This window comes from Coptis chinensis, chromosome 3, assembly GCF_015680905.1.
Source record: "Coptis chinensis isolate HL-2020 chromosome 3, ASM1568090v1, whole genome shotgun sequence".
NCBI lineage: Eukaryota > Viridiplantae > Streptophyta > Magnoliopsida > Ranunculales > Ranunculaceae > Coptis > Coptis chinensis.
The window spans coordinates 35,294,349-35,319,295 of record NC_141458.1 but is presented as its reverse complement, the minus strand read 5'-3'; the positions used below and the strand labels follow the sequence as shown (position 1 = coordinate 35,319,295).

The 24,947-nt window shown below is 36.3% G+C and overlaps 2 protein-coding genes and 2 non-coding genes across 4 annotated transcripts; 1 reads left to right on the top strand and 3 right to left on the bottom strand.

Moving 5' to 3' along the window:
• Positions 1-2,531: 2,531 nt before the first annotated feature.
• TRNAT-UGU (transfer RNA threonine (anticodon UGU)) lies at positions 2,532-2,603 on the bottom strand. The gene has a single exon. It is a non-coding gene; the product is annotated as a tRNA-Thr (tRNA).
• A 13-nt stretch (positions 2,604-2,616) lies between these two features.
• On the bottom strand, positions 2,617-2,688 carry TRNAP-AGG (transfer RNA proline (anticodon AGG)). The gene has a single exon. It is a non-coding gene; the product is annotated as a tRNA-Pro (tRNA).
• A 12,565-nt stretch (positions 2,689-15,253) lies between these two features.
• On the top strand, positions 15,254-15,796 carry LOC147509347 (uncharacterized). Its single transcript, XM_086597783.1, has one exon. It carries the CDS (start codon positions 15,254-15,256, stop codon positions 15,794-15,796), a length of 543 nt encoding a protein of 180 aa, XP_086453909.1.
• Positions 15,797-19,463: 3,667 nt separating this feature from the next.
• Positions 19,464-20,356, bottom strand: LOC147509346 (uncharacterized). The gene has a single exon (XM_086599212.1). The coding sequence runs from the start codon at positions 20,184-20,186 to the stop codon at positions 19,647-19,649; it is 540 nt and encodes a 179-aa protein (XP_086455338.1). The 5' UTR covers positions 20,187-20,356; the 3' UTR covers positions 19,464-19,646.
• Positions 20,357-24,947: the final 4,591 nt, after the last annotated feature.

The window sequence follows — 24,947 nt, the reverse complement described above, 5'->3', positions numbered from 1 at the left end:
TGTTAGGATGCGGTGAGCCCCGTGACAACCTGAAAATGCACAAAAATACTACTCATGTAGTTAATTTCTTGAAACAACACCTCTAGTTGTATTAAATGGATGGGTAAAGCAGTGGATGGGCTCTCTTTGCAGTCATGTTGACCCTTTGGAAAGTAGAAAATAAAGCCACTTAATTGTTTAATAAGGGGTATATTCATTAGGATATTCATGGTGCCTTAGAGTCTTAGGTGCATATATAACATATAAAAACCGGTCCAACATGGGGAAGACCAGCCAACACATGTTCAATTTATAGCCACAAAAGTATAAAATAAAATCAACCATCAAATGTTTATTAAGGGCGTATTCCTTGAGACTCTCATAACCTCGTAACATATAAACAGATTATCTTTGTCATGATTATAATGTTCTAATAATTCTCTTCACTGTTTTTATCTTTGTCATGATTATAATGTTCTAATAATTATTTTCACTGTTTTTCCCTAACCGGAATATCACAAAAAAACCTCATTCATTTTGTTAAGGAAACAAAGTCGTTAAAGTCTAATATACACATGATACATCAAAACAGCACAAAGAAGCTCTAACCCTAGCTGTTAAACCAATAAAGATTTAACTTTTTACGTCAAAGTTAGACTTAGCCGCAACAGGGAAACTATTGCAAAACCAGTAGACAAACACCCTTCAATAAGTAAACACTACAAATATGAGATAAAGGAAAAAGGAAAGGAATTTATAATCGAAAACACATGATAATTTACTAAAAGTCTTCTCTCAATAATTTAAAAATCACTTGGAGAAAAATCACTTTTTAAAAAACCTTGGAACAAAAAATTAGAAATTAAACCACCCAGATACCAAATTTGAAGAACACGGATAGAAAAGAGAACGAGAGGGAGCTTACCTAATCTCTTTGCTACAATTGGGAATAGCCTTTAAGAATGCTTCTCCATGCCTAACAAGATCGCCAACCTCCCTTTGGAACTAGTTGCTCGATCGAGATCCGATTCTAATTCTGTGAAACCGAGATCGACGGATTTCCATTTCGGTCAATTGAGAGAGAGAGTTTACCGGGGAGCGATGAAATTCATTGTTCTAACTGTTAGCTAGGGTTTACAATGAGAGAGAGAGAATCAAAAGGGGGAGATGGGTGCCTACCCAAAAATTGCCCGCTTCTTTCTTTTCTTTCCTTTTCGCTATTTCTTTAATTGGTTTATTACTTTACTCACGGATACAAACGTTATACAATACCGCACTAACCGTGACCAAGTTAATCAAAATTATTAAAATTATTATTTGCGATATTTTCTAACAATTGTTTTATTTACTAACGGATATTTCCGTGATAAAGCTGGTAACATATATAACCGTTACTGATGTAAAATTAGCACTGTTAGAAAATGGTAGTTTTGGTGTAGTGTATTAACAAAAGACATCTCGCTCATGTCGGCGCGCAGACTACAATCGAGGTACTATATATGTTCTATAATCTACTCTGTTCCGCCAATGCCACGTCCATCCAACCAACCTAAATCGCCACACATACATAACACCCTTGACTAAGTCCAGAACATTACCTTTCTCCACATGCCTAAAGTACGGACCATGATCCTTCATCAACTACCACTCCTCCACCATGCTTAGAACCACCATCACACTGCAACAACCATACTTCTCCACCAATTACACTATTCAGCCATACCACTCCGTACTGCTTAACCACTCTCTCGGCCAGAACCCATTTATTGCCATTATGATTCCATTTATTGCCATTATGATTCGGACCCTCACATCAGATCTATAAAAGTCAACCTTATGACTACGATGGCTTGATACCGGATCCTTTACTCTAACTGGATACGTAGGCATCTTCCACCAAGGAAAACATCCATTAACAAACACTCAAAACCTTCTCCAGTTCCTATAGATTAGCTTGGCTATAATATCATTATTTGGTGTAATATTATAGTGTGTCATAAATAAACTCATTTTGGTATTTACATAGAGCAAGTGGAGAATTCCCTATCCGGATATAAATTGATAAAAAGCTCGGACGTCGCGGATTTGAAATATGTTCGGACGTTGCTCCTAGTGATGTCCGTCTTTAATTCTAAGGTGTTGATTTGTGGATTCTAAACTCGGATGTCCGAGTATAAAAGAGTGACGTCCGAGTTTAAAATTAAATTTTTTTACATCTCTCAATTGGAAAATTATAGAATAAATATTATTTATACTATATACATTAGTGTGCAATTGGAGTTGTAAAATCCTAATGGTAGAGCCCATGTAAAAATATAATTCTACACCCCACATTGGAGATCCCCACTACCAACATTAAGTCACCAAAATTAAAACTACTTATGGTATGCGTTTAATTGAACTGGAATTAATTGAGATATTAAAATGTTTCTTGCTGGTTCTGCTTCATTAGAACTGGGCTTGTATTCAGGATTGCAATCCAGAAAAGATCCGATATTGGGCTGTAAAACATTCTTGAAATTGGGGTTGATTTGACACAAAGAAATAAAAAATGCCCTCACGCAGGATCGAACTGCGGACCTTCAGTTTACAAGACTGACGCTCTACCACTGAGCTATAAGGGCTAGGCTAAGAGAGGGGGCATTCCGAGAATTGAACTCGGGACCTCTTGCACCCTAAGCAAGAATCATACCACTAGACCAAATGCCCGCTGATGTTATATTTAGACATAATATATTAATCATATCTGAGTTGCAACAATCCGTATTTGGATTTTGCAAATTAAACAAAGAACAACAAACACTCAGGTAATATAACGAAATCAATCATATGGAATCTAATGGCATGATGAAGTTGTGTTCATGAGAACAGACCCTTAGCTCATAGAGTCATTTGAACTTGAAATTTTATTGGACAGAGGACACTAGGCAGTAGATATAACTGTATTTGAGTGACTGTTTCTTTAAGCAAGTTTCTGGATTGAATGAGATCGATCACATAAAATAATTAACGTCGATCGTTTTCCTACCCTCTATAATTCAATATTTTATCATAGAGGTCCATGTGAAATATCCAGAATATTTGGTCTAGTTAACAAGAAACTACTTCTAGAAAGCTAGGCTTAGGAACAAATGAAAAACGATATTTTTGGAGTCACATGCAAGCACATTGGTGATCGTTATTAGATCTTTCTGACTGACTAATCTATGATAATTCAATCTCAAGTCTATGTCGCCTTAAACAAAGAGTTAGTAACATGGCACGATCTTTTAGTAAGTTCTTATTGAAGTCTATGATGACAATTGACAAGAGGACAATTCCGTAACGAAATCGTTAGGACATAGGTACAGCTTAAATACACAAGCTGGATCGAACATGTTAGGATATGTAAATGGACAAATTTAATCGAATTTTGTTAAATTTGTGCATTTACAGGATCTTAGCCTTAATCCTTCCCGTTTATAAACATTATGTAAGTTTTTAAACCATTCTTTTATAATCTTGATGCATCTAACGCGGAAGCTATCACAATAAACTACCAACAAAGTATTCAACAACTCTCCAAACAACAACCCAAAATCAACAACAACATAAATATAATCAATAGTAGAGAATAAGGTAAAGAATGCACTCACACACAAGACTAGATATACATGGTTAGGTAATGTGCCTACGTCCACCGGCGAGCTCAATGATATATTAAATGAACTAGGTAGAAAATTACAAAGAGGAGTTTTCTTTTCACTCACTTAGAATGATTCACTCAACAATCACAAAGATTGTTCTCTCTCAAATCTCTCTTTTGTTCTCTCAAGATCTCTCTCACTATTTGCCAAAGATCATTAGGTCAAAATCCAAACACTTATTTTTATAGTGGGTCGAAATTTCAGTGTAGAAAACACAATCTCGATTTACTGGCGAAATCTCGGAACCTGATGTGTGGAGGCTAGGGAGCGTGCGCGCCTTGGGAAAGACATATTAGAGTGCGCGCACCCTTGTTTTTTCCAACTTCCAGTACTATTGTTTTGCGAAAACTAAAAAAAAAAAACTAACTTCTTTTTCACGGCATGGGTGCGCCCTTTGGGATGGCTATAGTTGAGCGCGTGTGCCATTTTCTCTCAAACAAAAAATGAACAGTAATGAAAACAACATTCTCCATCTCGGTGAGATTTTAACACATAAAACCGAGCCGAACACAAGATCCACCCAGAGTCACTAGTCTTCAAACTACATCGCGAACTCGTCGTCAATCGCCCCGAAAGGCCATACCCACAAAGGGCTCTCATTAAACATGTAGAATTTGGAGTAAGTCCAAACAATGTTGGAACTTAACTCCGGTGACAACCTTAGTCAACATATCAGCAGGGTTGTCTTTGGTGCCCACTTTCTCAAGTATTACATCACCATCCTCAACGACATCCCGTACAAAGTGATAGCGGATACCAATATGCTTCTTCCGAGCATGATGAACCTGGTTCTTCGCCAAATGAATATAACTCTGACTATCACAATACAAAGCAATACTGTCACACCCCGAATTTCGACAGAATTCGGAAAAATATTATTTGTTCCCGACTCTTCGATCTCCGAGGTGTGACGCACTCTCTACTTCCAAAAACCCATAAACAGTTTAAATATGCGGATAATTAAAAACCAATAAAAATTTTAGCTTAAACCAAAGTCCTCTTCATTACAAAAATTAACAAATGAAAATGCAAATAACCTTATCTCAACTGAAAATCTATATCACCTCAAAGGAAAACAAAGCCTATCTTGAAATGCGACACCACGAGCAACAACCAATCTTCTTCAACACTAAACCTATCAAGACTTATCAACTATGTTCATTTAATGAACACACCCGATAAGCAAACATGCAAATCGGGTCAGCATTATAAAAATGCTGGTGTGAGTAGCCCTAAAATAAAACATATACTTATACATATATATACACAATCCATACGGCAGTTAGTTCCTCTATCGAGGTGCCTTAACTTTCAACAACTAATACGAAATTCTTAACTACAATAAGTAAGCAAGGCAGGTAGTTCCTCCACTGAGGCGCCTTAACTTCCCACTAACCACACAACAAACCATACACATAATAAAAAGGCATTTAGTTCCTCCACGAGGCGCCTTAGGTTCTAACTAAACTATAACCAACCAAACATATTATATCTGTACCGCATTTCATGCTCAATAACAGAGTGGGTCGTCTCTGCCCAAGTAATTAGTTTGACCTACACTTCTGCAAAACTATATACAATCATCTATCTAAAGATACATTATTAACCAACACATTACCATAATTATATTATTTAAGGCTTTCTTTGCGTGTCCCTAAAATCACGTTGTATCTATGTCTTACCTAGTTTCCCTGGCTACCACAATCGCTTCCCAACGCCGAACATGTACATCCACATGCCTCCCCTTACATAATGAATCACTCCGTGCGTAACTACCCTGAGCGGGATGTCGCACATCAGGTAACCTTCACACCAAAGCCATTATGTAAGTACTGCCACTATTCGGAATAAAATATCGCGCGTCTCGTTCTATTTTGCGAACGGAATAATCAAGCTACTATTTGGCTACGCCAAAAGGGCCATTCAGATTCACTGAAACGCCATAAGGGCCAATCACATTACTTACACCGAAGGCCATTCAGATTCACTGAAACGCCAGAAGGGCTAATCACATTACTTACGCCCGAAGGCCATTCAGATTTACTGAAACGCCAGAAGGGCCAAATCACATGAGTTGTGGTAGCTAGGTTCTAGGATTTTCGTTACGTAATTTATTCAAGTGTCATACATTTATATCTCATAATCATTTCATTATATCACATGCATGTCCATTACCTTATTGCACTAAGCCACAATATTTACAAATATCTCCATTATATCTCATAACCACTTTTATTCTTTCACGTGCCAATATATTATTGCACTACGCCACACTCCCGTGGGAAAATATTCACCAATACTATACTACCTCATAGTAGCATCTCACATATAAAATAATGGAGCGTTTATACATTTATGTCTCCAAAACTATTGCATTTAATATATATATCCCAACATATTATATAATGTCACAATTGCTTCAAACGTAACGCATACATTTTTATAGCGTTTTAGGAATATTATAGCTCCTAAAGTTTCTATCTCGTCACGTGTCAAAATATACACAATATCAACGTCAAATCTTTCCTAGATAATGACAACCAAATTCTACAAGCTTCGACAACATTTTAGCATTTGATTTGTCCATACAATTTAATATATAAAAACGTAACATAATTAAACAGTCAACAGTCCACAATCAAAGTCCATGAATCTAAGTCCGTATATAATTTAATACTCGTAAAAACGTATATATCTAAGTCCTATAAAAATTCCCTGCTTGTTACGTGCCAATATATTATAGGTTTTACACACTACTCACGTCAAATCTTAATTAGATAAAGACAAACAAAATTATACAATTTCCGACAATATTTTATTACTACATTTGTTCATATTCTTAAATATGAGAAAAACTGGAAAAAGTCAACATTCCACAGTCAACGGTCAAAGTCAAAGTCAACACATCATGGTCGAAGTCAAACTGTCGTTTCTATGTTCAACAGGTTCAGGGTCATAGCCATGGTTTATGGCTAAGGACAATGTGCATGGCTCATGGGCTCATGACCAAGGTAATGGTTCGGACCCAACTGGCCAAGCCCAAACCTTAGAACCTGAAAGTCTAAATGTTGAAAGACCCATTTGGATCTCTATTTTAAATCCTATGGACTGGCCCCAAACAATATTAGAAACTGGCCCAAAACAGTTAAGTGGTTCTGTCCAAAAATTGAATTGAAACCGGCCCAAAAACTTTAAATTAAACTGGCCCAAACTAAACAAATAGAAAATGGCCCAACCCACTAACTAATATCAAAACCGGTCTGGCCCAACAATTTAAAGCTAAGGCCCAAAACTGAAACCGGCCCAAGTAACTGATTGGTTCGGCCCAAGGCCCAAACCGATCATCTTCTCCATCAGCTACAACAACCTCCTCCACCACCAGCCACCAAAACGCGCCGGCCACCAACTCTCCTCTTCATCAAGTTGGTTCGACTTCTATTGGAAAACCCAACACCTTTAATTAACACAAAAACCTCAAATGCTTAACTCTAGATTTCACCAAAACTAGATCTGGAAAGGATTTCGGGCCGCCATTAATGGCTTCTCTAAACTCCACTCGACAGCCCTCACGCACCCTCACTACCCCACTTCAACCAATTATCAACAATCCATTCAAATCCACAACCAAAATCACAACAATACCTTAACCAATTCAATCGAATTTCGTTCATGGCTGGGCGATTCTCTGGCCGCCATTAACAGCCATGACCAACCTTCACCGCTCCGAACAACACCCAATCTCCAGCCCACCATCACCAGCGCCATTAACACAGTTATTCCAAGCTTCCATCAACCCAGTAAACCAACAAGCCCAATTTGTATCCCAACCACCATATTAAACATTGTAAAGGTTCAGAAAAAAAAGAGATAGTATACAGGATGATTTTCCTTCTTTTGGCTTGATGATGCCATTAACACACTTAACATAGTTTCAACAGTAGTCCAACCCAAAACAATAAACCAACAATGAACCATTTTAGCAATTCTACGAGGCCGCAGCATACTATAGAATAACTGCAGAATCAATAAAACATAAAAACATATTGCGCGAAAAACCTTTTGGGACAGTGAAGCTATCTCTGTGTAGCGTGAACTAGAAAACTAAACTACTCACCTGTATTAAACCCGATGAATCCCTCATCGTCCGAACCGTCGCGCTCCACCCTCCAGCAATCCAGCTTTTATCTCTGCCTCTATTTTTATTATTTTTTTATTCTCCAAGAACCCTATTCTCTAGAACAATGTGATTATATACTTGGGTTTGAAACCCAAGCCCAATACAGACTCGGGCCCAAAAACCAGGCCCACGTATCTCAAATCCAATCCAACGAATTTTAAATAAATAAATATGTATTTTAAATACAGGCGTTACAAATACTGTCCTGCTCAAAACCCATATCATCCATAAGACCTCGAAGCTATAAAGTCTTTTTCACTGCCTCTGCCACTGCCATATACTCTGCCTCTGTAGTATATTGATAAAACATAAAATTGATAGTTTACCTACGAAATGAATGATAAAACTCAAAACGTAAGTAAACTAAAACTATCTTATGTACCTCTATTTTATCAAAGATTTTACTCTCAATCCTATGAGATATAGTGGAGTAGATGATTCGTTCCACTCCTAGTCCTTCCGCATGCTGTGTTATCTACGTATAAGTAATCTTAACTAAAAAGTCTAATGAGAGATTTACGAAATGGCAACTAGACTACGATGCAACTACCCACAAGATGCAACTAGTCGACTATTAGAACAACTATGAGAATGCTACGTTGATTCTATGATAAGGAGTTAGAGGGGGATTGATTCCACCTTAACTCGACTTAATCCTACTAACGACGAATCATCGTAATCCGAATTGAACTGCTTCGCAGAACAATATGGTTACTCCTAATCCCTAATTACACATGACATTTATACCAATTCATACCTAGCATGTAAACGATTACACCCATTCTCATGGTGAACTAATCATTTCTAGAGTGGAAAGGAAATTACGACGACTCTACGATAATCGGAATCAAGCTTTCATCAAGGCTTCTCAACCCCCTCAAATGGAGGTTTAGCCGAGAATCATTACGCTATCATTCCCAATGGAATTCAAACAAGACATGATATCAAGATTTGAACTTTGCTTATTTAAACTCAATGGAAACTAATCATGCAATAATTTAATTAAACTAATAATGACATCAATGAATTGCAATAGATGTTTAATGGAAAATGAAGCTAGATTATAAAAAACAACTAACTTTATTAATCTAATGAAAAGTAACAATGATTTAATAATCTATATTAAAACAAGGTATGAAAACTAATTAATTAATGGGATAAAACTCAAAACTAGATCTAGATCTATCTTTTTCTAACCCTAAACTCCATTAATATTAGCTTCCTAACCTAACTTATTTTCTAACCTAACTATCTACCATTAACAAAGAGTCAAGCTCTTATTTTTATACTTTCAGATCCAAAAATCGTGCATGGGCTTGGAGCCATGTTTTGGGCCAGAGAATCAGGCCCAAAACCCAATTCTTTCAGTCCAAAAAGGCCTCTTTAGCTGCAGTTGGCTTCAATAGACTTTTCATGCACTTCTGCTCCTCCGATTGGGTCAAGGCTTGGACCAATGGAAAGCTCTTTCCGAGCCAGTCGTTTTGACATAAGGTAGACCCAATTCCGAGGTCTGAGTCCAAAGATACGGCCTTTGGAAGTTCCGTTGACTTTGTGTGCTGTTTCTGCCCGCGTCGACTTTTCAGCTTTTGACCGGGCTTTAGAAAGGCTTTGTCTTCTTCAATCTTGGCCTTTAATCACAGAACTCCTTAGCAACAGACCTTTGCTCCTTTATCTCGCTAAAGTGGCACATTTCTGCACATAATGGACTTTGAAGCCTGAAATGCATAAAAACACGTAATCAGTATTAACTCTTAATTATTACTCACATAATTGGTCTAAAAGTATGACTATTACAGGGTTAAAACTACAGTTTTGGGCTCTTATCATATATAGAGCCACTGTAGCATGTAACATAGACCTCAAACTAACCGGTGCACCATGCATTATAAATACAAAACCAGTAGTCGATCTTCATCTGTCTAGATCACCTATATAATCTGAGTCCACATAACCACTGACATGAGAGGTATCTCCACGATAAACTAATCCCACATCCAAGGTACCTTTCAAATACCTCAATACCCATTTCACTACCTCACAATGCTGCTTCTCAGGATTTGCCATATACCTACTCACAATACTGACAGCTTGTGAAATGTCTGAGCGTGTGCACACCATATTATACATCAAACTGCCCACTACACTAGCATAAGGAACTCGAGCCATATGCTCTTGCTCCTCCACCAAGCTAGGAGAGAACCTAGCTGAAAGCTTATAATGCCCAACTAAAAGAGTAGCAACCGATTTTGCATTCTTCATAACGAATCTAGAAATTATTTTCTAAAGGTATTTCTTCTGAGATACAACTAGCCTTCGCTTCTTCCTATCTCTTTCAATCTCCATACCCAATATCTTCTTAGCTCCACCCAAGTCTTTAATCTCAAACTCAGAGCTAAGTTGAGATTTCAACTTTTCTATCTCCACCATGATTTTGGAAGTAATAAACATATCATCCACATAAAGCAAGAGATAAACAAAGTCATCACCACGAAGCCTACGAAAGTAAACACAACAATCATACTTACTTCGGGTATATTTTTGTTTCATCATAAATGTGTCAAAGCGCTTGTACCATTGCCTTGGTGATTGCTTTAAACCATACAATGACCTGTTTAGCTTGCACACATGATCATCTTTCTCAATAACAACAAAACCTTCCGGTTGTCTCATATAGATCTCTTCTTCTAAGTCGCCATGCAAGAAAGCGGTTTTCACATCAAGTTGCTCCAACTCCAAGTCGAAGTGAGCTACCAAACTTAATAACACATGGATAAAAGTATGCTTGACCACCGGTGAGAAAACCTCATTATAATCAACTTCTTCCTTTTGTGAGAAACCCTTTATTGCTACAACTCTTGCTTTGAACCCGGTATCACCTAACTCAGGAAGGACCTCTTTCTTTCTGAACACCCATTTGCTACCGATATCCCGCTTGCCCTTAGGCAACAAAACCAGGTCCCATGTGTGATTCTTATCAAGAGATTCCATCTCTTCTTGCATATCTACCAACCAATCGTTGTAATGTGTATCTCTAACAGCTTCTTTGAAGCTATTTGGCTCATCACCTTCAATATTCAGTGCATATGCTATTAGATCCATCTGACCATAATGTTTCACCAGCTTATCATGCCCATACTTGTAGACTTCCTTAACTTGTCTCTTTGGCCTAGTGCTAGCCAACTCAAGTTGCGGATGCTCATGCTTTTCTTCAGGTTGGTGTATGGTTCCGTGATCTTGGACATCATTATGAACCAACCAATCATCTGCTGCATCAGACAACTCAAGCTCAGTAGCTTGAGTTTCCATAGAATCATCACTCTACCCAGCTTTCTCCGGTTTGCTAAAGTTTAGCACTGAAGTCTCTTCAAAGGTAACATCTCTGCTGACCAGGAAATTGTTGTCTTCAAGACACCACAGTCTGTATCCCTTTACCCCATTTGTGAAGCCCAAAAATATTATCTTTTTAGCTTAGGATCAAACTTGCTTTCCCTCATATGGTAGTAAGCTGTAGATCCAAACACTCACAAAATACTGTAATCAGCAAATTTCCCTGACCACACCTCATAAGGTATCTTGCAATCTATTGCCGGAACCGGTGACCTATCATACAAGTAACACACCATGGACATTGCTTCTACCCAATACTTTTTGCCAAGACTAGTATTAGACAACAGACATCTCGCTCTTTCAAATAATGTTCTATTCATCCTCTCTGCCATCCCATTCTGCTGAGGCATGCCCCTGACTGTCTAGTGTCTAGCAATATCATGTTGCGCACAAAACTCTTGGATATGACCATTAGTATACTCAGTACCATTGTTAGACTGTAAAGTCTTCACTTTTCTTTCTGTGCGATTCTCAACCCTTGCCTTTCACTTCTTAAAAATCTAAAACACTTCATCTTTGGTTTTTATCATGTACACCCAGACATAGCGAGTATGATTATCAATGAATGAGACATAATAACGGTTACCTCATTTTGAATCCACTCTGGAGGGTCCTCAAACATCCGTATGCACATAATCAAGGATGCCCATTGTCGTGTGTTTGCTTGAACTGAACTTGACTATGCACTACTTCCCATAGACACAATAATACTTACGAAACCCCATACTTGGCTTCTTCAACAACCCTCACTTTCACAAACTCAGACAAACCCCGTTCACTCATATGCCCTAAACACATATGTCACATCTTAGTGCACTCGGAATCATCACTATATGTACCAACTGCTACATTGCCAGTCACCCTACTACCCATCAAAGTATGCAAGGTTTCATGTCTTTGGCCCTTCATAATAACTAAAGAGCCACTAATAATCTTTAGGACTCCACCTTCTCCCACAAACTTATGACCTTTGTAATCTAAGGTACCAAGAGAAATAATGTTCTTCTTTAGCTCAGGAACATGTCCCACATCATTTAGAGTCCTCACAACACCATCATGCATCTTGACTCGTATAGTTCCAATCCCAACCGTCTTACACACATGGTGATTACCCATCAAAACAGAACACCTATCAATGCTCTCATAAAAAGTAAATCACTTTCTATTCAGGCACATATAGTAGGAACACCCGGAGTTAAGAATCCACCTTTCGGCCATATAGTCTTATGTGGACACACAAAGACTCACATCATCCCCTTTAGAGCCCGAAGCAAAACTTGCCTCAACTTGAGCCTTACCTTTCTTCTTACCTTACCTTCCCGTTTCACTACAATTGTAGCACTTCACATGTTTCAACGACTTCTTTGACTTGGACCTAGACTTCTCATTGCTTGTAGAGGCCTTTTCATGCGACCTTCCTCTTGCCACTAACCCTTGTGCATTATCAATGCTATTCTCTACTTGTGTCTTCTTAATTAACTCATAAGAAAGAAACACATTTTGAACTTTGTCAAGACCAACATCTTCTCGGTTCATAAAGGTAGTCATCAAATGCTCATAACTTTCAGGCAAAGAGAATATTAAACATGCCGCTTGATCCTCGTCATCCATCTTCATGCCAATATTCAAATAATCTGAGAGGCGTCGACGGAACTCACTAACGTGCTCTTGCATCGTTGAACCATCCACCATAATATACCTATAAAGATGCTTCTTAAGGTACATCTTGTTTGTTATGCTCTTGGTATGCATCGACTTTAACTTGAGCCAAATATTTGCGACGGTATTTTCTCCCATCACATTATACATGACCTCATTTGCAAGACACAATTGGATAGATGAACAAGCCTGGAGATCAAACTCTTCCCAATCATCATCGGGTATCATCGCCGACTTTGCTTTAATCCCTTTCAAAGCCTTGTACAAACCTTGTTGGATAAGGATGTCCTTAACTTGGACTTAGCAAATCCCAAAATTATTCTTGTCATTAAACTTCTCTACTTCAAACCTTGCGTTTGACATCTTAGAGCATCTCTAGGTGGTGGTAGTATACTCTTCAAATTTGAAGAAATTTTTTGGAGAATCTGGTCGCAAATTTCGACCAACTCTAGGTGGTCGCAAATATCGACCGCAAATGCAATTAGAAACCCTACCACGCGCGCCATTGGTACTGGCGCGCGCCAGTACTTATGTCGCGCGACATTACCACTGTCGCCCCCAAGTTAAAAAAAAAACTCTCGCGGCGTAAAAAAAATAACTTGCGCGACATTAGTAGTGGCGGCGCCAGTACTACTGGCGCGTGGTGCTGGTCAAAGTAAAAAAAAAACTTGGGGCGACATTAGTACTGGCGTGCGACATTACTATTGTCGCTCCGCATCCGCATCCAAACCTCTAGATTTGCGAACAAGAATGCGACAGACAAGTTATGCAACCATGAATGAGGCCACCTAGAGATGGAATTCCAAGAAATTCCGAATTTTTTCTTCAAATATGAAGAATTTGACAGGTTATACTACCACCTAGAGATGCTCTTAGGAGCCATTTCCCCAAATCACACTAAGCAACCCACAAGAAAAAATCACTCAGGAATTTTATCGAACATCTTGTCTACACAAATTTCGAACACTATGGTTTTTCACCAAAACTCAAAATTCAAAGGTCGTTAACCTGGCTCTGATACCAATTGTTGCGACTAACGCGAAAGCTATCACAACAAACTACAAAAAAAGTATTCAACAACCCAAGATCAGCACAATATCAACAACAACATAAAAATAATCAATAGTAGAGAATAAGGTAAAGAATGCACTCACACACAAGACTAGATATACGTGGTTAGGTAATGTGCCTATGTCCACTGGCGAGCTCAATGATATATTGAATGAACTAGATAGAGGATTACAAAGAGGAGCTTTCTCTTCACTCACTTAGAATGATTCACTCAACACTCACAAAGAATGTTCTCTCTCAAATCTCTCTTTTGTTATCTCAAGATCTCTCTCACTATTTGCCAAGAATCATTAGGTCTAAACCCAAACACTTATTTTTATAGTGGGCCGAAATTTCAGTGTAGAAAACATAATCTCGATTTACTGGTGAAATCTCATAACCTGATGTGTGGAGACTATGGCGCGTGCGGGCGTTGGGCAAGACATATTGGAGCGCACGCGCCCTTGTCTTTTCCAACTTCCAATCTCGTTGTTTAAAAATAAAAAATTGAAAAAAAAAAAAAAAAAAACTAACTTATTTTTCATGGCATGGGAGCGTGCGCCCCTTGGGCTGGCTATAGTTGAGCATGTGCACTCCCTTTTCTTTCAAATGAAAAACAAACGAACAATACTGAAAAGCAACAAATCTGCAGCAGAAGGTCTAGCTTAATTAATGATTATGTGCATTCACATCACCAGAACTATAGCAACTCAATATATTGGTGCGCAGATAAGGATAACTTATTTCGAGTATAAGAGCATCTCTAGGTGGTAGTATAACATGTTTTTTTCTTCATATTTGAAGAAAAAGTTCGGAATATCTCGGAATTCCATCTCTAGGCGGCCTCATTCACGGTCGCATCACCTGCTTGTTCGTATTCTTGTTCGCAAATTTGGCAATTTGGATGCGGATGTGGAGTGACAATAGTAATGTCGCGCACTATTGCAAATGTCGCCCGACTTTCTTTTTACTTTGACCACTACTACTGCGCGCCACTACTACTGGCGCGCGCCATTGCCAATGACGCGTGCTCTAACGGGAAAAAATGGGCAAAAAACGACCGGATTTCTACCTCCTATATCTACACTTATCTCCTTCTTCATTTTACATACACTTAACTCAAACATTTTTATCAAACAACTTAACCATTTCACATCAATCCTTAACAAACAACACACACACATTGCCAAAAAATGGATCATGAAGTGTATGAGATGTTTCCCCTTCAATCTTCATCGTCGTCTTCTTTTCATCTTCTCCAGTGGAAGACTCGGTAGATAATCTTGATGAAGAATTTGTTAACGTCATTCCCCTTATGAAGCACCATTTGGCTGTACTTGCACAAACACAAGTACATGCTCCGAAGGCACCACATGGTGGTTCAAAGGAGGGTCGAAAAGTGAAACATAGAAGCTATGCTCTGACTTTGGAAATCTTGAAGGCCAACTACTTCGTCGATCGTCCTGTCTTTCCGAAAGAGGATTTAAAACTACGCTTTCGTATGAAAAAATCTTTATTTTTTCACATCTTCAATGATATTCAGACTCATTTTAAGTACTTTCAGCCTAAATTTAACAATGTTAGTAAACCTGGTATAGATCCTCTGATCAAGGTGGTCGCAGCTTTGCGTATTCTTGGTTATGGTACGGTGGCTGATCAACTTGACGATCAATTATACATTTCCGAGCAAACTGGAAACCAGGCGTTGAGGCATTTCTGTGATGCAATTATCAAATTGTACGGTTCAGTCTACTTGCGAATGCCAAATATTGCAGATATAGAACGCTTGCTTGCACATTCTGCCATATGTGGATGGTCAGGTATGTTGGGAAGCATTGATTGTATGCATTGGGAATGACATAATTGTCTAACTGGATGGCAAGGTGCTTACAATTGGTCGATTCACGAAAAACCATCCGTTATTTTTCGGAAGTTACAATCGAAGACCTGTGGATATGACATTCTTTCTTTGGGATGCCAGGGTCACACAATGATATCAACGTGTTGGACAACTTGCCAGTATTTGAGCACGTGATCAATGATACTTCTCCACCTGTTTGTTTTGATGTAAATCAGCATAGCTATAATATGGGTTATTATTTAGTTGATGGTATCTATCCTGACTATGCGGCATTTATACAAACAATTTCAAACCCTAATGCTCTAAAGACGAAGTGGTTCGCAACGATACAAGAAGCTGCAAGAAAATATATTAAAAGAGCTTTTGGGGTTTTGCAAGCTAAATTTGGGATTTTGGTAAAACCTTGCAAATTATGGCATGTGGAGACAATGAGTATTATTATGAGAGCATGTATCATATTGCACAATATGATAATCGGAGCTAAGAATAAAAATTATGAAATGAGGAGGTACATTCTTGATCCAGAAGGGCAACCATAGATCTTACCTACTCGGGAACACTACATTGAGGGGACTCTACGAGTTCAATCAAAGACTATGCATGATAGACTTAAAAGCGACCTTGTCGATCATCTATGGAGCATTAGGGGTGACCGACATTGATTGTTGTAATTTAATTTCGTAGATGCATTTTTATTTTTAATCATCAATAAACAATGTTAATCAATTTTTATTTTATTATATATATATTAATTTAAACTAATATATATTTATATAAAATTAAAGTTTATTCATATTAAAAAAAAATTACATAGTCATAGAAAATAAAATAATTAACATTAACCACTCACATTACAACACTCTAACCACTCTTAACCTTTTCCATTACAGCATTTAACCACTCACATTTTCCATACACTAAACACTTCAATAGATCAAGACTTTTTCTTTCAAGGTTCGCAAACTTTTTCAGCTCTCTAACACCATCACAACTATTTGGGCATGATACCTGTGCATAGGGGCAATACCTATACCAATGATCATCCTCGCCACAACACGTGCATATCAACAAACTGTCTCCATATATATATATATATATATATATATATATATATATATTCCATACCAGGACATATATCAAAAATCTCACTTCTTCACCATCTTCGTTATAACTTCTATGTATGAGCATATAACCTTGACAATGTGGTGCTTTAGGACACTTTTTGTTCATATACTTGCATGACAACGCAAGGTGTTTTCTTGAGGTGCAAATTTGGCACCTCTCTTGATCGAGTGTATCAAAATCATGGCCCAAAATATCACCGAGATATCTGATATCTCGCCGATATATCTCGGTAAATTGGTACACCGATATCGATATTTTCGACATATATCTACCGAATATTGAACCCCTTTTTTTCCGAGATATATCGGAATTTCCGATATGAAACTTTATATCGCCGATATAATCGATATTTCCGATATAATTGATATATATCGGTTGACTTTTTGACCATTTTTAAATATAAATCCGATATTTCCAATATATTTTCGATATATTTCTGATATTTCGATATTATATGTCCGATATTTCCGATATTTTAAATAGTTTGGACTAGTCACAAAAAAAATCGATATATCCGATATATCTCGGTTTTTAGGTACACCGATATATTAACCGATATCGAAATTTTAAGCCTTGATCAAAATAACAGGATTGTTGAGTTAATTCGGCAACATCGGTATGTTGGCTAGCTTTTTGCAATGATGAAGAAGAAGCTATAGTTGTGGAGATAGTTTTGGAGTGTTGGGTGAGAATGAAACAATTTCTTGAAATTCCGGACTTTGTATTCGATAGCACGCGTCATTAAATCTTGACGTAGTGACGACGAGCGATCAGATGGCGCCCAAGCACTAATGGCTTTTACAATGAATTTCAAAAGAAATTTTGCGACCACCTAGAGTTGGTCGAAATTGGCGACCGGCTTTTTCAAACTTTTTCTTCAAATATGAAGAGTATGCTACCACCACCTAGAGATGCTCTAAGTGATTATTTTAAAACCTCTATTTTGAATTTTTCTTCTTTCACTTATGAACTGCTTCACAAACCTAAACTACACAAATCATGCATAGTTGGAGGAGAAAAATGAGTTGAAGGCCGGGCAGTATGTGATAAAAAATTACTCTTAGGAACAAGCATGAGATATATTTAGCGTTGCTAATTCTAAAAAGGGAAATCAATTGTATGAATACAAGGGGAGGAAAACGATATTCATGTGATCGAAAAATACTCTTAGGAACAAGCATGAGATATATTTAGTGTTGCTAATTCTAAAAAGGGAATTCAGTTCAATGAATACAGGGGGAGGAAAACGCTATTCGCCATCAGCTTGATAAAGAGCAGAAGCCTAGGTAATTTTCTCCAAATTTGAGGAATCAAATGAGGAATGGAAATCAATTGCACTGGTTGCAATTGGAAATGCTGCGCATGTCATAGCTGATTGGCTCCGTGGCATCTTGATCTTTGATTATATTCAATATCCTCATTCATCCTACGAAGAGTAAGGTACAGAAAAAATGGTGAAGATCGACTTTGTCGGAGTACGTACGTGGCGGATAAAATGGACTTCAACGTACCAGTCGCCGTGACAAGAACTTGTCCATGTGAGACGTACTGTTTTCACATGACGAATGAAGCTGTAAGCTATGTGCACTCTTTTCACCAATTGAGTCATATAGAGTATGGCACTCCAGGGAGGCTCCACCCCCAATATAATTGCCATGGTTTCCCACTTTCCCCCAATATAATTGCCATGGTTTTGATTTGGCTGCTCCAAAGTTTATGATGGTCAGCTCCGGCCACCATATGACATAATCTAAATTTCTACGCCTACTTGATTAAAAATTAAAAATTACGAGCAGAGATAATAACAAAACATGTTGATAGATATATGTATAGTTCGGGATTTTGAAATTTTCGGAATTCCAACAAATTCAAAAACTGAAATTCATTAAATTTCGACCCCTATCATATTTGAAATTTTAATTGATTTCGGAATAATTAATATTTCGACTTTATATTTGGAATTCTGGTTTTTTGAAAAACCAAAATATTGGGCGGAATTCCGAAGTTTGGTTCGGAATCACGAAACTAGATAGATGTATGTACTATGTAGTAGTGGCAATCTTGGTGTTCTTAGTGCTTTGAATGTAAACTCATATTAAAATTAACTTCATGAAATGCACATTACAACTTCGCAGTAGTTTGAACATTTTTCACATGTATTCCGGCTTAGTGTGCACCATAACTTAGACAATGATTCATGTTCGTTTAGAACTATCTTGGACTAGTTTCAGTCATGTTCATCAGTTCAATGCATGCTCTGAGTACAATATATCACTGCTTCATAACAACGGAGAGGTGAAAATTTTGTAAACCATATATATATCATTCTTCTTACATTGCATGGACAAATACATATTTGGACTTCAATTTTTCAATAGGAAAACTACCTAGCTTGCAAGAAATTAATAGCTGTATAAGTAGATCTATGAAGTAGAACAAAATTTATGAGAGAGCCACTGATCAATAAACCTTAATTGAAGTATCTTAACAAGTAAAGGAATCAGGAAGCTAGACGGAAAAGTAAAAGAACATGTGGATCTTTAATAAATTTCCAAATTGTAACATTTCTCACCTGAATGCATGAGTTCTACCTTATTCTTCTATATAATTTTCTTTGATACATTTTCTATACATGGTAGATCCCATTCTCTCTTTCTCATATAATGCCTTCAGTGAAAAAAAAGAAGAAACTAAAATTTGAAACAAAAAGGAAAAATAGGAGTTATCTGCAAATTGGATTGTGAGTGTGGAAGGATTGATTCAGCTGTGATACTGATGCGCAACATCCAAGTATATCTTTATCTCCACTTACAATAAACTCTTGCATGAAGAATACCTCCTTTTTCTCTTCTACAACTTTTAAGATCTTCTCAAACACAGAGACTTCGCAAGGAATCCTAAGTGCTCCTTCGTTTTGAAATCCAAATTCTTCTTCAGCTTCTTGAAGTAAAATGCCAAATGCTCTATGACCTAAGTACTCCATTGGGATTATGAATTTTTTTAGCTCTTTACCTACACAAACAGCAAGGAAGCCTTTGGGAACAATGTCACTCGTACTCGCCAAAACAGAATTATCTGAGAAAGAAAGTGTTTTCTTGAGAAACTTGATACTCTTATTGCTACAAGGATGGGAACTAGTGGGGGTGTTAGTGTTGCAGTTGCTTTTGCTGCTATTCTTTGGTACATTTGCAAGCTTCCTCCACTTCTTGAGGATTTGTTGAAGCTTAACTATCTCACTGATCTTAGACTTCTTTGAATCCATATATGTGGTTGAAGAGATATAGCAAAGTTATGCTTCTCTCCTTGAAATGCTTGTTGCTATAGATCTCTGATGGGTGGTGTTGCAATTTATAGAAAGAATCCTTGGGGTTCTGAATTAGGAGCAATTTTTTATTGTTTTATCTTTAATATCTCTAGTATAGTTAATATTTACTTTGGTTGCTGTTGCAACTGCCTTGAGAATCAAAATCCCTTCAACGGGTTATATGTTAGTTTAGTCTCTTGATGAGTAGTTTCCAGATTGCATAGTTGTGGTTTTCTTGGTTCTTGCATTTCTGTTGCTTCTTTTATTCTTTTCTCTTCCCTCTCTCTATATGGAATCCCTTCTGTTGGTTGCATTTAATTACTGGGATTTAATTTCTGCTAAAAGCCTATAACAACTTCAATGATTTTGAGTATTTAATACAGAGCTGATTATTGGACTGAGATATTCATAATAAGTAATGCTTTCTCGAGTTTCTGTATCACTAGATGTATGGAAAATACTTCGGTCCTCAGCGCTTAGGACCGAGGTCTGTCCTAAGTGGTTTCGGACCACACATTTGCTTAGGACTTTTTTTGTGAAGTTGATGTGGAAATTTTTTTTGTAGTCTGGAACCGTTTAGGACATACTTGGGTCCTAAGCTTTTCTCATAGAAGTGCTGCAACTCATTTTGAGAAATTTTAGGTGTTTGTAGGCTAAGTATTAGTTATAGTCTTAAACTCTTAATTACTTTGGTTTGTGAACCAACGGCTTCAAGTTTCAACAGTCAAAACTCATATTGGGGTCTGTTTCTGTTATTTTATTACTCAGTTCCCTTGAATAATTTCAGCATTTTGTCCTGCCTTTTAACAATAAAATTGATCAAAATAAATGAGTTTATATGCATCCAATGTCAAGTGCAGCCCTAATCCTTATGTTGTTGTAATGTTGTACTTGTTTTTACAGGGCAAGAGCTAGTAATTTCTTCTAGTGAGAATTCATGGATTTTTTTTGTCTTTCTTATTCTTCAACCATGGTTGAGTTACATATTCTTAAATTATAATATAGATAGATCGAATTTGAGCCTAAAACTTTGAGCTTTAATATACTTAGGTTCGAATCTTAACGGTACGAGCTGTAATAAATGTGTCAAGATCAACTTGTACAGTTCCAAGAACAACATCGGGTCATTTAGTTTTCATTGTAGTGATGGTATTAGAGCCGAGAAAATTGAGCTTTAGTATGTATAATCTCAACTTCTCATCTCTTTCGTTAAATAAAATCTGTTCAGGCTCGATTTTATAAGCTTTAAGTGAGCTCTAAACAATTAAAGCAATCAAGCCTAACCCTATCCTTAATTCCTTATCAACTCAACTCATTTTAGACCAATAATTTGATATCTAAGAATATTTCAATATAATAGCAACTTCATTTTTTTAGAACTTAATTGTTATCCTTTGAATTTTAAGTTAATAATAACCTATTATTGACCTATTTTTGCATGCAAGTAGGGATTTTATAAATAATGAAAAAATGTACAAAAAGTAAAAGTTTCTCACATGCTTTTAGAGCTTAATGTGCGATACAAGAAGAGAATGTTGTGATCAAGTAAGTTTTTCATTACTCATTAATGGTGGTTTACAAAGTTCTCTCTGGTTTAGATATGAGAAAAGAAAAAATAAAGTGGTGGGAATATGAAATCTGTCCCTCTCTTCTGCCATCCAATCTTTTTATAGTTGCTCTACAAGTCTTCATCCAATAGTTTTGTGACATGTATCCATCTTTGTCTCTTTTCTTTGTACCTGAAATTTATATAAATATATCGGTTATTAGATATTAGTGAAATAAAGACTAATATCGGTATGTATGATATTTAACCACCACACTTACAATTCCAGACTTAACTAAATCTATAGTATTTTCAGTCAGGACATTCAAGTTTTATGATAGAGTGAGTGTTGCACCTTGTTTTGCTACTGCATCTGTTCCGAAGTTGAGTATGAGAGATATGCCATTGTGAATAGCTCTCTTCCACCTAGTTTGCAGTTTCCAAAGAATTGTACTTTTTCCGAAGGCCAAGATTGTAGGCGTTGAGTCACATTCTTTGTGAGCCCATTAGAAACTCCATTTAATATAATTATTATTTTGGCTTGTGATCGAACTGCATAACACTTAAAACCCATAGGGGGTGCGCAATATATATAATTGAGAGATTCTAGAGTACGCATAATTTAGCTACTAACTTTGCCTTGGTATCTGTAACTTGATATCAATTTAATGTTGTTAATTGTGACGAATAATTTATAAGTTTTTTGGTTTGTTTATTGGATATGAGTGCTTGGAAGATCGTGGAAGATGGCAATCAGGAGAATTCCATGTGAAATGCCCATCTTTGTGTAAAATAAAAAATTTACAAGTCCACGTACAATCAGGTAGATATGGAAATTATTCATTTGTCCTCTGATTTTATTTAAGGTGACTCAACTTTCCCTCCTAGTAATAGCCAATTTTTATTTTCTCTGAAGTTTTCTATAGGAAAAGGGTGAATATCATTTTCTTTTCTTCATTTCTTGGTTTGGAAAATTAAATATTCACAGAAAAAGACTTTGATAATTTACTAAACAGAGGCAGGGCTGGCTACACAAGTGCACACCCACTGACCCACGTCCATATTCATTTTGTTTTTAGTTTAGCTGTTTGGCTCGGCCCATTTAGTAAAAACTTAAAAGCCCAACTGCACTAAACAAAATAAACGAAACAAAACTTACATACTTACTGTAGCAAAACAAGAGATGAGGATGCCGGATTTTTTCTCTTTTTGGCTTTTTCCTACAAAAGTCAAAAAAATTTCTAACAAATGTATGAGGTCTCAAACTCTCAATGCTAAAATTATTTAAATTGCTTAATCTATTATTTCAATTTAAAATTTCTTTTGTTTATGAATTATGAGTTTGAATATATAATATGTTAGACAAAATTTTAAACTGAATTAAGACTTTTAGGATTGAGTTATTTTAAACCTCAGAGTCGGCCATGAACAGAGGCATGAGCTTATATATGATTGAGTTATTTTTACTAAACAGAGGCATGAGTAAGTTGTTCATATATATATATATATGTGTGTGTGTGTGTGTGTGTGTGTGTGTGTGTGTGTGTGTGTGTCAGTCTGCTAAGGTTTCAAGACATTGGTTCGTGGAGTGATTTTTTGCTCCCAGCGATATTGCTCCAAGGCCTCCAAAGGGACTCTAGAATCAACCACCTGTCCAACATAACTAGAAAGCCAACTTAGTAGTAATCGACTTTATTTCCAACTTCCTAATTTGTCCCTTATCTTATATCAAAATAAAAATGGAATTTCTCTTCATCTTCTCCACCTGAGCATGTGATTCCGCAATCGAAGTTAGTCTGGCCCTACCTTGTATTCATCAAGTTCTCTAATATCTTTTGTTAGTCTCTTCGTTTGATGAACTAACGTTAAAATCTCATTATCTTGAAGACTACCACATAAACATTTCCATGTGAGATTCATATGGATTAGTTTCTTTGTATTTGTCTATATCATCGATTAAATCATAAATTCAAGAGGAAAATGCAAACTGACCAATATTTCACTTGAATTTTTTTGTTGGTTATATATTAAACACTCATTCACAACTAAAGTCAAACCCTGATTCAATTTGGTAATTGATATTGATATCATATATATTTTTTATTAAATTAAAATTTGTAGTGTTTACTCAAAATAGTGAACAATGTTGTTTTCTCTATTTTTCATTTTATATTTTATAGAGATAAAATAGAAAGTCAAGATTTTCGATGGTTTTTGGCTACCTGGCTTTCTTATTTTACTAACAGGTGGTTGGTTCTAGAGTCCTGCTTGGAGGCTTTGGAGCAATATCGCTGGGAGCGAAAAATCACTCTTGGTTCGTGGAATAATGAACGTAAAAGAAAAGTAAAATTTATTAATATAAAGGGATATTGTGAGCTTAATTATTTCTTATTGTTTTTTTTTTTATTTAGTGAATTATATTTTTTATTGTTGTCGTTGAATATTATATATATAGTAAGTTGTTCATATATTGTTGTTGTTTTTATATATATATATATATATATATATATATATATATATATATATATATATATATATATATATATATATATATATATAATTGAGTTTTTTTTTTTTTTTTTTTTTTTTTTTTCCGATATATGATTGAGTTATACACATTAACATACCAATTTAGTTATATTTGTTATTTGATTTAGTTCACTAATTGATCATTTAGAATAATTTAACACAGTTTGAATTGTTATCTGTTGATTGAGAAAAAGTTTAATTGGCTATTACGTGATTGACCCTATCCTTTATTAAAATAGAGAGGGTATTGAATTTATACAATAGCCTCTTTTACTTTTAGTTTTCTGTAGCATTTGAGAAGCTTAGCAATCCTTTAGAATTGATCTATTATATAGTTCAATACGAATTATTTCATAAATGGAGGATGGGTTGATAAATAATTGATATGTATTCTAACCATATAAACCCTAGAAAATAAAAGATCTTAATTAAATCTAAGTGCGTGGTTACTGTGCAGTGTGTACATTATTAGGCTGATTGTGAAGCTTTGATTCCTCTCTTGAATACTATAGTGTTTTGTTACTAATATGGCTCTATGATATCATGGAAATAACTATCTCGTGGGAATTGAATCTTCACTCATAGTAATGCATTTATATTTTATATACTAATTTTTGAGTGATCTTGGACACACCCATAAAACC

Bases quoted from the DNA above. Each gene is read 5' to 3' on its own strand.
- LOC147509347 (XM_086597783.1), top strand. From the start codon at position 15,254: ATGAAGCACCATTTGGCTGTACTTGCACAAACACAAGTACATGCTCCG.
- LOC147509346 (XM_086599212.1), bottom strand. From the start codon at position 20,186: ATGGATTCAAAGAAGTCTAAGATCAGTGAGATAGTTAAGCTTCAACAA.